The sequence below is a fragment of the Diadema antillarum genome, unplaced genomic scaffold, assembly GCF_040938485.1.
Source record: "Diadema antillarum isolate AM-2024a unplaced genomic scaffold, OU_Dant_1.0 seq00000532_RagTag, whole genome shotgun sequence".
In the NCBI taxonomy this organism is placed as follows: Eukaryota; Metazoa; Echinodermata; class Echinoidea; order Diadematoida; family Diadematidae; genus Diadema; species Diadema antillarum.
This window is the reverse complement of record NW_027271483.1, coordinates 134571-147479: the sequence shown is the minus strand read 5'-3', so window position 1 is coordinate 147479 and position 12909 is coordinate 134571. Positions and strand designations below refer to the sequence as shown.

The following is a 12909-nucleotide window of genomic DNA, read 5'->3' as shown; positions in this document are numbered from 1 at the left end:
CTAAAGTGTTATCCCAATTTACCATCATAATAAACAGGATAAATTGAAATCGTATATGAATTCGATAAGTTGTTAAATTGTATGTGACTGGATTAAATTATGAATGGATCTAAGTAAATTTCGAGGGACAGACAATGCCGTCGATAAAATAACAGTGTGTCAGTATTTTGTACAATATTTCTACCCTGTTTTGTCGCCTCTGACACCCGCCATCTTGAATGGAGATTACTGCGATAACGTGACGGTTGAGCGAAGATAGATTCGCCTTTCTATCACACATCATTGAGCGTGGAATATCGAAAAGACATAATCGTCCAGTGCTTTTGAATAGAAACGGAAAATTGGAAAATTCCGGCATAAACAAAACACACACAAAAAAACAAAGAGAGCGCCGCTTCCGCTTATCCACTGTAAAAAGAAAAACCAACAACTTTACCCCAAATATACAAATAAACAAATAAACATTGAAACCCTGAAGATTATGTTGAAATGTACATTTTCTTTTTCTAGACTGCATTCAGACTGACAACACACAGTGTGAAGAAAAAAAAAATGCATTTTCTATTTTGGATTTAAAATATCCATATTAATATATTCCGGGTTGTTGTTGTTGTCGTTGTTGTTGTTGCTGCTGCTGCTGCTGCTGCTGTTGTTGTTGTTGTTGTTGTTGTTGTTGTTGTTGTTGTTGTTGTTGTTGTTGTTATTGTTGTTGTTACAGTCGTTTAATTTACAGTCTAGGCAGAAGCGCAGCGTGACGTGGCTGGTAACGTGTTATTTGAAAATAACGTCTCCTACTCTCGTACAAAGGGTACCGCTACCAGCACATGAAAACACTGGCGTGTGTCTCCCATACATACAACCCACATGCACACAATACACATGCATGAACATTAGACACAGTCACATACACCTGCATCATTCCCACTTAGCCTATTTTCCTTTTTGCTGTATTCATGATGTTATTGAAAGGCGCATTGTTGGGCAGTCCTGTTATCCCTTAGGGCCAGATCCACGTTGCGAGGCACGTGTAGTGTTATTGAAGAAAAAGAAGAAGTGACGGTGCGGGAATTAAACGCACCAATATTCAAGGAGATTTTGAGAGAGTAAAACAAAATTATGACAACGAAAATGAAAACCAGCAAGTGAAGGAAGGCTTACGGTGAATAAGATTTCACAGACACCCTTCATGTAGCAAAGAAAGACATATAAATACCTCAAACAACACTAAAACAAAAGGGATTCCTGTCAAGCTCTTGGCGCCCTCTCCGCTTCCTTCCACTCATTCTTATACATTCCCTCTCTCTTCTTCCCCTCCCTCTCCCCGCCCTTTCCCCACCCTCTTGCATCCCCCTCCCCTCCCTCTCTAACCATCCTCTCCACTATCATCTCCCCCCTCTCCCCTCCTCCATTCCCTCTCACCTCAATCTCCCAACCCTCTTCCCTCCCCTCTCCACACCATCTCCCCTCCTTTTCCCCTCCCCCTCCTTGCAATCTCCCCTCCCTCTTTCCTCCCTCTTCCCTTCCCCTTTCCCCACCATCTTCCCTCCATGTCACCTCCCTCTCTCCGCCATCTCCCCACCCTCTTCCCTCCCCTCCCCTCCTTCGTCTCTCCCCTCCCCTCCATGTCCTCTCTCTCTCACCTCTATCTTCCCACCCTTTTCCCTCCCTCTTCCTTCTCCTCTCTGCGCCCTCTCCCCACCCTCTTCCCTCCCCTCTCCCCTCCTTCCATGTCATTCGTCCCTCCCTCTCCCCTACTTCCCCACCCCGTCATAACCCTCTCACCTCCCATCCCTCGCCCCTCCTCTCTCCCTCCCATATTACCCACCCCCTCCCCCTTCCCTCCCCCTCCTTCTCCCCTCTCTGGTCCCTCCTCCTCCTCCTCTGCCGTCACTACACGGCTACAAGCCGACCTGAAGTACATGTATAATGTATTTTATCGCCGTCTTGCCAATGTTTATCACCATATTCCCCCTGGCCTTGCAACGTGCTATTCAATATAATAACTGTTCATATTTGTCTATTGCAGGCTACTTATTATACAGGACCTATTTTTAGTTCCTGGTGCAATTGGTATTCATTAACGTTTGCTATGTAGCTTCTTTTTTGTCTTCCTTTGTCTTCTTTTTGAGTCCTATTATATTGAGCCAGTGTTTCCAATTGATCTATGAGAAATTCAAACATCATCATCCCCGGATAATGAAACGCATACTTTATTTCACCAACACAGCTTTACAGCTAGACTACATCACCAGCTGTTCCCCGCCACATTCTCGATCATCCTTGTTCCGATTCGTCATTAGCAGCGTGTATAGGCATTCATTAAGTAGGCTATATTTACATTTACAATATATTATAGTCATGCCATGTTGCTGTGCTTCTGCGTTGGTGTAAGTGTTTCTGTTCTCTCTCTCTCTCTTTTGTTCTGTTTTGAATTACTTTACACCGTACTTTTGTAATTTAGAAGTTATGTTTCCGCGTCGACTACAATGAGTTACTCACAGCATAAAAGTACTGCTTTTAAGGGGACGCCTCATTTTTTTTTCTCAGAACAAAGACAATGCAACAAGTTTGGTTTGAAACTAATATATAATTATTATGCTTTGAATTCCCCTAATTTTTGATTTTCACTTTGCAGTCAACCGATGTGTACTCAAGATCATTTTTAGTGTATTTGTCGTGGAAAAAATGAAATAATTTGATTTGAATTGAATTGAATTGAATTGAATGTACAGGAAATCTCTCGAGAGCTGTTCGATATCATCGAGCTGCAGATCTACGACGCGAACGCTAAGATGACGCAGCCTCCCGGTTTGACAACGGAAACAGCTGTCTCGTGCATGCGCAGAATACCATTTTTGGCCTGATTATGATAGCGTCGTCTTGACGTTCGCATAGCAGATTTACAGCTCGCTATGAAGGGATAGGAACAACCATTGTTACACAAGTTTTGCATAATGTTTACCTGTCTAATGTCTGGAATAATTCCCATGCTCCTCTTGATTTGCCGACTGCTACGACACGGGGTTATTGCGTTCAAACAACGACCCTGGATAACTTAATTTTGTAAACATGTTTATGGATTCCTTGTTGAAGTGAGTTACAGTGAACGTTGTTGAAGCAAATGTCGTACCCTCGCAAATGTCTTTTCTCGTTCTCGATTCAACTCACTGTTAAATTTCAGAATCGACTTAAGTCATGATGACATGAGTGGCAAAATACCACCTGTGTATAATGTAAACAGGTTGTTTACATCCGAGGAATTGTGTTATGTCCAATATCGCTTAAGGTCTGATTTGAATGTTTAAATAATGTTTCTTAACTAAGAGGCTGACAGTGTTCCAAAACATTTCCTTATAAAAGGCCACATAATCTTCCTAAGTTATCTGTTTGTTTTGAATTATCTGTTTGTGTTTTGTTTTGTGTTTTAATCTTGTTAGTTTGTGGAATAATCGCTTCTTTATCCGTCTTTCTCTTTCATCCCCTTCCTTCCCTTCCACCTTCCCTTAACCCATTCGCCTCACTGTTTACAAAGGGCAGTTGACTTAGACCATTTTGTAAGTGAGTGCTGGCTGTTGGGACGGGACTTCTTTTGATGGCCATGGCAGCCTCTTTGGGAATTCGCATTGTTCGGCCCGTAACGCTTCGGAAATTTCGCAAATCCGACCCCGGAGGACACACTCAGCCGCACACCTTATTGTTATCGCCAGCGGCCTCGGACAATGAAGAGCGCACTCACACTGTCATTGCAGGGGAGGTTTCTTCAGCGGCCGCTGGCACAACGCACACGCCCGTTGACAAATCAGTGGGAAACTGCAACACGGCTGAGCGGCGCTCTGTACAAACGCACGTAGACGACAATTCACAACACAGATTTCCCACATTCAGTAGTGGTACTCGTAGGCAAGAAGCTGCAGACGACTCTAGGGAGATGCCTGAATCTGTTCCTGTTACGCCCCACTCTTTGCACCGAAAAAGCGAAAATTCATCCCGTTTTGAACTCGACCCGGCAAAGTCGATGGACTATCGGGCGTACGGAGGAGCTGTTAGCAAACCATCGGAGTTTAACGGGATACAGAAAACTGGATATGACATTCACGACAGCGAGCTGAGGTATCGGAACGGGCTATCGATTGGCACGGGGAGCGGCGGCAGTGGCGTTGGTGGAGCTGGTACAAGAAGTGTACTCGTATCGGAACACGCACGATCCCTTGGGGACCAAGTTGGAGAAAGTAAGGTGCCAAATATCGCTCCCTTGGATTCTAGGAAGGATACCTACGGCAAGGGTTTGAGAATGACCAGAGCTGTTAGTAAAAAGCCCGAAGGGATAGGAGAATCTCTAGCATGGCTGAAACGGGAATTGGTGAGTACTACAGAACGCAGTTATACTGACTGTATCATGTATGTCATTTGTCTACATCTTATGAAGATTGACACTACTGATAGACACTACGGCATAGGGTTTGCTGTATTAGATATTATATGAGGAAAGAATGCGAAGTATTCGTTGCGTGATCAAAATGTAACATATTCAAATGGATAATTCAGTATGTAACCCCTGTTTTTATGGCTGCATCCCAACATCAAACTTTTATCAAATGCTTCTATGGTTTATCGAGACAGTATGATATTTTGGGAGATATGGCAATGACATTATAGTTATGTAATACAATTCTCTTTCGTTTGATTTTATTCAGTGTGTATCTTCCATGTTGAACAGTGCACATGGTTCAAGTCTTTTGTGCGTGTGTTTTGTGGCAGTGTATTTCACGGCCAGTGCCATTTAGCGTTATATATATGCCTCCACGTCTAAATGTTAATTAGACTGAGTGGGAGGCCATTGACGTGCTATGGCGCTCTTCACGTCGCTTCTGCCATACCATGCATAAGAATGCTACGCCCGATCCATGGAATGTAGCGGTTTTAGAATGTGTTTTTTTTTTTCTTTCTTTCTTTAAACGGAGAGAGCAGCACCCACACTGCATAAATGCGTCAGGGTGAATCCCTTCTTGCGTGTAAAACCGCTGCATTGAGCAGAGCACCAACAAATCGATACGCCTGGTTGAACGTCTTTGATTCGCTTTGAAAGATAACGACTGGCATTCTCCCCTACATCTCCGGCTCTTCAGTATTTTCTCTTTCATCTCCTATTGTTTGCCTATAGTCAAAGTGTCTAAATGCCTTCCTCTCCGTCCGTTTAGTGACTGAGATGTATTAGCAGAGACAGGCGGGTTTTCTTTGCCATTCCGCATTCTGTTGAGACGCTATTCTACAACCAAGCCTGATGATATTGACTTTGACGACATTGACATCTCTGTATCTTCTTGTTTTGTGGTCACTTTTATACTCCATTTCGGTAGATGCAAGGAGGTACCTCCTTTTAGATGTGAACACATAGGCCTAATATTCTTCCGTAAAATGCAGTTTATTCGCCAGTATATATTAGAAGAGTAAGCCCTATTATACTTATTATTTACAAGCAAGATGTTACTGTGCTTTAAAAAAAAGTTACGAAGTACACGTATATAAACTGACAAACTACGCTTTATGTATTGATTGTATTATGAGTCTAACTGACTGAACAGTCAGCCAGATAGGACATGGGAACAGAGGGAGGCATATAAATGCAGTGTACTTGTATTAGTAGTGTCAGCTGTCAATGAAACATTGAACCGCGTTTGCGAGGTAATCTAAAGCAGCTGGGTGTCTCGCTTTCCAACTTGTGATCCGTCATTGAAAACAGATTTGATTCATCCGTGTCAGATTTAACTCGACTCGAAAACAGAGACTGCGGTATATTTATATCAGGTGTATACACATTGACAATATATTGAGAGAAATGAAGAGCTTGAAGGAGAAAAGCTTTTTAATGCTTAGCTTAAAAGGCGCATCATGGTATCTGCCACTTTTCGAGCGTTGTTAATCAAGCGACTTGTTCCCACGTAGCAGCTGACAATATTCGCAAGTTGACATCAAGACCCCTAAGTTCGCTGTCATTACTATCAATAGTGCTAACGCTACTTGCTGATATTATAGGTCCTAAGCTTCTTTCGTTTTAAGTAGGTTATGCAAATGGGCTAAGTTACGAGAAAATGCAATTGGAAACAACATAATCAGTAGGATGTGATTTCAGTGCATTAACTTTTGTATCTTTGACAGTTACCCTTAGTTAATGTTGAAGTAATCAGTTGTCTTTTAACCCCTGTTTTAGTTTAATACTGCACTGTTTACCTACAAAATTCCCACGAGTGCGCGCCTTTCCCTTGCCTATTGCAGCCTGACGTTTGAAGGGGAACTTCCATACCAGTTAAATCCGTCAAAATATGACGTAATTTTTGTGGGTTCTAACTGAATTGACAGGAACGTGTGAAACGGAATCCTTTTTCTCTCATTTTTTGACAGTCCAGTTCCGCATGCAGTATAGCTATAGTGTTCGCTATATTTCTCTCAGATGAGGAAGCGAAGAGCAGGTTGTTTGGTGCTGTCACCCCTTACACAAGGTCGCATCCCTGTTAAAAATGTTTTTTATCAATGTAGCTGCGATTCTGTAGATGTATACCAGATATTTGTATACGTATTGAATTGCGTGATGCTGACACTTTATCGAGGCACGGTTAAAGGGATGGGTACGATTTGGGTTGAGATGGGGATTCAGTTTTTAACTGTTTGCAAAATAATTAGAAACAACTTATGTATACACTGTAGGTCCTAATATCAAGGAGCATTCTGAGAGAAATTAATAGTTTATTTGATGAAAATCGGTTTTGAAATGGTTGAGGTTATGATTATGCAGAACCAAAGCGAAACAGAGGGGTGACCTTTTATTAGGACCTCTTTGTTTTTGGATATATTAGCCATTTCAAATCCGATTTTTATCAAATAAGCCTTCAATTTCTCTTGAAATTGTATGCTTCTTAACATTTCATATAAGTGGTACCATCTCTCGCAAAAAAAGTCTAATTCTAAACCCCCATGTCACCCAAATCTATACCATCCCTTTAAACACTCCTGCATTTTGACATGTTTGCTCTTTTGAAGTGTGACAAGATGGTATACATCACGCTGTCATTTCTGTGTCAATATCACAATTTTCGTGATCGTATTTGGTTACCATGGATACGACACTTTGGTACGATTTTCTTGTACATCACAGAGGACGATCCCAAAAGTAGATTCAGAGCCTTATCACTGATTTTCTGTTGATGGAGCATTCCATATAAATCATATAATTCTCTCACGTTCACGAAGTCTTGTAAATTCACCCGATAATATAATGAAAGACATTAACACGATAAGGATAATAACAGGATCACGTGCAAAAACACCTGTAGTCTTCTTAGCACGGGGTGTTACAAATCCATTTGTAATGGAAAATGATAATTTTCAATGAGGCAAAACTGTTGACTATTCCGAAGGTCAAAAGTTGTGATGCACCGATTGGACGTTCTCATACGGAGATAGTTTCATGTACTCCTTTTGGCGCGCGACTGCCAGCATGCTTAAACATTTGCGGAAAGATAAGTATGATCTGTCAACACAACTTCAAAACATTGCTGATTTTAGGCATAACACGACTTGTCGTTAGGTTAGAGCAAGAGCAAAGGTAAACTAATAGCTCTGCTGTGCGATAAATGGCTGGAGATCCTGTATGAGGTAACGAATCTTGAACGGGTAAAATTCGTCCATTTGATCCTGGGATGGCGATTTGTGAGCAAGCAATACAGATATGCACGGCTCAGTCAGTAGATTATGTGTTCGAGTCCCGCGCGTTGCATACATCCACGGAAGATGCATTTCACTCATGAAACCCTCTTTGAAAATAACATGTACAATGTACCTGACCACTATACCCGTGTATATCTATGATTCAAGTCAATTTATGTCACTGACATCCTTTTGTAGTTGTAGCGCACAGGAAGGACAGTGCTTTAGGAACGATTGATGAGGCCTGCCCAGGAAATTATGCATCATTATGATTAGTTATTACTTCGTCTCCGTTTATCATAATTTACTACCAATATTAGCATAAGCCTCGAACTTGCTTCTGTAATAAGCGTTTCACATCGCCACGGTACTTTTACCATTTCACTGAGACTAAAATCATAGATAGGCATGTCCAACTCGTACTATTCTCGTAATTTAGTTAAAATCAGATAGGATTAGTATAGAGGCTGGATGCGATCAACACATTTCATCTCCATTTCACGCGTGTTAGTTAAAGTTAACTCCACTGGATGACAAGTCATTTCCGTCAATCCAAGGTGATAATCTAGTGACTAAACACTAACAGGACTTCTGCATGCGCAATATTTCCCACAGTGGGCAACGCGCGGCACAGCTTACAAACTCCCTCCTTCCGATTACCTTCGTTCTCGTGATTGGGTACAGTTAGTGTTCTGTAAATCCCGCAATAACATTCAACAATCGCTCAATATTTTACGAGAGCTCAGCTCTTTGTATAGCATGTCTAGTATTTGAAGGGTTAATCAACTATAGTGGCAACAACGTGAGTATACATGTGACAGGGAACAATGACAGGGTCCTTTTTCTCCTTGAAGCGTTATTGTCTGTAAAATCTTGCGGCAGGTGGACTATTTTCCGCACCCAGACGTATTTATAAGAGAGAATTAGCCACGCGGGCCTTTTGATTCCTTTGTCAAATTACGCAAAGTTTTCCTGGCCCTGTTTTTGTGCGACTGTGTGCATATAGTGCCTAGATTTCCAGCGATTTGTCAATTTTTTTTGCTGGCCAAAAAGGCACGTTGTTGTGCCAGATTTATTCGTTTGGCAAGGAGGCAGCGGCTGAGTTAAGTAGATCTCGACTCTGCTTCAATTCGACTCGTCATGCCAAATTTCCTCGTCGGAAATAGATGTGTTTCTTGTCAGTCTGTCGGAAATTTTTGTAGGGAAACTCTTTCGTCTCCTCCCCCCCCCCCCCTCCACCATGTTGGATAACATTCGAGTGTTTTGGCCTCAGTGGTAAGGCATGAAGCCAGGTTGTATACTGTCGGACGGACGGGATTTTGAACGGATATATTGCAGCGCATGAGCTCTGTGTCAGTTGGATGCCTATTCGATATAACAGGGATCTATTTCTTGAAGGGACAATTTTACAAATGTTCACAATGCAGTGCTGTCAGTCGAGACGAAAGAAAAATAATAATAAGAAGAAGATATTTTCAGACATAGCGCCTGTCTTCAAATATCCGTAAATTTGAGAACCCAGGGTAACAATCTCACTAACATTATGACCAGTGAGTTTATAGTTTTCCTCTCCTCTCTCCCTATTATAAGCCTTCGTAATTCATTTCCCACCCCTGACCCAAGAGGCTTGTGTGGTTTTATCTTCCCTTGGCCAATGACTAACAAAGGGGCTCGTCGGATGTTGGAATGTTTCGCTTGTCGAAATGATGTGCGTTTTGCGTTTTAATCTTTCCTTGGCCAGAGACTAACCAGGGAGGTGAGATCCCTGGACCAACGAAGGGGCTTGTTGTCGGATGTTGGGACTTTTGCTTGGTCCAGGGATGTTTCTTTTGGTCCCTGGACCATGAAAAGGATGACAATGCATCGTTAATGTTGACGGCTGCGTGAAACGTCTAAGTTAAAACATGTGTTTCCCACATATATGTTCACATCAACAAGGAATATGTCATATCACATTACACTGCAACGGTTGAAGACAGACTTTTTCGACCTCAACAGTACGTTTGTGTGCACCGTCAAAGGAAAGTACTAGACGGAGCATGATGAAATCGGGACTTACAGTTGCTTACCCAAGTTTTTTACAAGACACATTAAGTGGTCTCCAGATCTGTTTGCAATTGTTTCTAACTATTGTCGGCATGGTGAACTCTTCCCAAATGTTTACATGAAATGAACCATATCAAAAGTATCACGAAGATGCTAGTATCTGGCTAAAATTGTTTCATTTTGTTCAACATCTTGCGTTGAGTGTCAAAAGGATAGTCTTATCCCAAGACTTTTGTGAGCATGTGCAGATGTGTATAGATGGAGGAGCACGTATCAAACTGCAAAACATGCGGATTCTGATACTCTTCTCCCCTAGGTCAACGGGAAATTGATGAGCAATGACGAACCGTCAGTGTATATCCAACCATTTATTATCAAAGCCTGTTTACACTGCTGTGGAAATGCAATCGCACGATTTGACAAGGATGACAGCCAACCTTGATGTTAATTGAGTCCATTGTCATTTCTTGATAGGACTTGGTTGTTGTTGTTTTTTTCTACAACCAGATATACCTAAATTTGTATGATCTCTGTTCCGGGGGGGGGGGGGGGGGAGTACAAACTGACGTTGTTGATGCAGACTTAGAAAAATCTGCATCAGATGTGATAGAATATCGTTATAAAAAAGTTATTTTAATTTCTGCTCAGCTCAGGGAAATCACATTATTTTTTATTTGGCAAATTCAATCGGTAGATGTAGCGAAGAAATCCATCGCTTAAAGACTTACTGCGATGTTTGTAAGGGTATATGACATGTTTCTGTGTATACCGTCTGTACAGAATGCATTTTAAATATACATGTATATAATATTGACTGGATGAAGACTACGCCTCTATAAGCCGTAACCGTGTGACTCGCGAAGGTATGAGTCATCGATAATTCCACGTCACTCGTGCATACATACATACACACACAGACGAATTCCCATTCCCTCAGTGGAGAGGGATGCCCAGGTCAATTTCTGTGTGCATGCTCAGGTAAATTGAGTTACCTCAGGCAACGTACCTGCCCTCTTCAACTCGGTTCTTTCGGCAGCACTTCAAAATTTTCTCTCAAGTTCTCTTCCCATAATAATCATATTTTGATTAGGTCCCCACCTGGGTTGTTCGCCCACACTCACATGAGCAATGCCACAATCTTCTCAACAGCCTAGCACAAGTAGCAATGGTAAATGTCATGAAATTATGATTTCGTCGTCGTCTTGCATAGGCTGCGGGAAGTCCATTAAAAGCATGGCTAAACAATATGCCAAATACAGCTCTTCTGGGAACACTTTTGCTACTTGTAAACTTTGACCAGAGATGTGGGAGAATGTGAGAGAATGAGAACTACAGTCTCTCTTCCACCTCCCAGCCTTTTCAGGGCAAAGGAAGTTACATATAGGCCTACATGTAGACAAGTCTGAGTCGACTAACATTTGTGGCTATAATCGATGCACTTAATTTTACTAATCAATATGAAAAATGCAATCACAACTTTAATAATAAGCTTGGTGATAATCTTAAATAAGGTAAGAGTTCATTAGCTGTGGATAGTTATAGTAATAGTATATGAAAGGATACATGATGGTAACTTGAGATATCGAAATATTAATGTTATGTGAAAAAAAGTAAACAAAGTATACTTGTAAGCTTCACACTGTATATTTTTTGTTCCATTATTTCTGTACTGACAAAACGTGGACGTGAGCATGCTATATATGATACAAATTAGGTGATATAATGAACAAAAAAAAAAGAATACGCGGAAACTCGTCAAATAAACAGAGACCAAGCGTAATAATTGGCGCTAAAAGCCTTCATAAGATAAAAAGTGAGTAGGAAAATGCACTAGACCGACGCGCATGTACTTCTGAAGGACTGGTACGCCATACCCACTGGCGATGCGGAGCGGGTTATTTCCATAACACAATTGAAACTGGGAATACCTCGAAGGAGAGCACCCTAACAATGAAGCCAGTTCCTTAATGGTGTCATTAGCATGAGTCAAACGTTAATTAGGCGAATAAGCCACGGGTTAACCAGGTTTGTAGTCAGCGGGGGAACTGCAAATATAGCGGCTTAAAGGAGCGAAGCACGCATGCAGTAATTATTTGTGCAAACGATGGTTGTCCACGGATGATGACCTAGTATGTTTATTCCCCTTACGCACCCAGCAATATTTGTGTCATAATCAAGGCATGTTTGCTCAGGTTCCTATCATAACTGTAGTTATTCAGAATGTTCCATTAAAGGTTAGTACAGTTAAAACTCAGTATAACGAGATCCTTAGGACCAAGACAATTTGTTCTTTATATAAGATATTTTGTTAATAAACAATACGAAACAAAGGAAATAAATTCATTCGGACCGGACAAATTAGTTTGGTATATGAGGTATTTTGTTATACATGTATCAGATTTCTTTATATCGAACTTCCACTGTATAGCTACGGTTGCGTTCGTCTACGGTGTTCGACCATGGAAACTCGTCATTGAATGTGGCTTCATATCATCTGCGAACTTGGTTGTATTATGGTAGCCCAATTATCGGCTTAGCCTTGAAGACTTTTCATTATCTATAAAAAACAACAACAAAACCTAGACCTAAATATTCTTCAATCACAAAGGATTTCCATTCGATAACACCAAGGTTTGGTAGAGGCTTATCCGATGTCGATATAGTACAGTCTGCATGCGATCCGCGTAAAAAAAAAAGGACAACAAGAGAGACAAAACAAAAATGGTGCGAACTTTCTGAATTGTTTGATAGCAGGATTTGTTAGGAGAAATACATAAGTTACCTTAAAACACACCCACATTGTGGTGGCGCAGTTTCAAGGATTGTGGACCTTCAATGAAAGTATGTGGCCTACTTTTAGATCACCACTGAGCTTCAGTCTCGTATATGAGAGACACAGCGCAGAAAGCATGCAGGCTGTAAGAAGACAATGGTGCTAAGGAGCTACAAGATGGGGCTGAAAGTTCTCAAACTGTGAACATTGTTTAGGTCTTTGACATGAATACGGTGATTGCGAGTTTAAATAAGACCCTATATCATTGAAATCAGCATAATTGGTTTATACCAAGGAGGTGAGGCACCTCCCTGGTTTATACGATGTTTGTGTAATGTTTCCTTGATATGTTCTTGAGAGTATATTGATGAGAAAGTTCCTTGAGATCA

General features: G+C 41.3%; 1 protein-coding gene across 1 annotated transcript in view; it reads left to right on the top strand.

The window, feature by feature from the left end:
- The first annotated feature begins 3899 nt into the window (after positions 1 to 3899).
- Positions 3900 to 12909, top strand: part of LOC139734553 (uncharacterized) — a 61983-nt gene continuing 52973 nt past the window's right edge. The window contains exon 1 of the mRNA XM_071645327.1: positions 3900 to 4360. Coding sequence (XP_071501428.1) covers positions 3929 to 4360 — 432 coding nt within the window. The 5' untranslated portion in view covers positions 3900 to 3928. The remainder of the gene's footprint in view (positions 4361 to 12909) is intronic.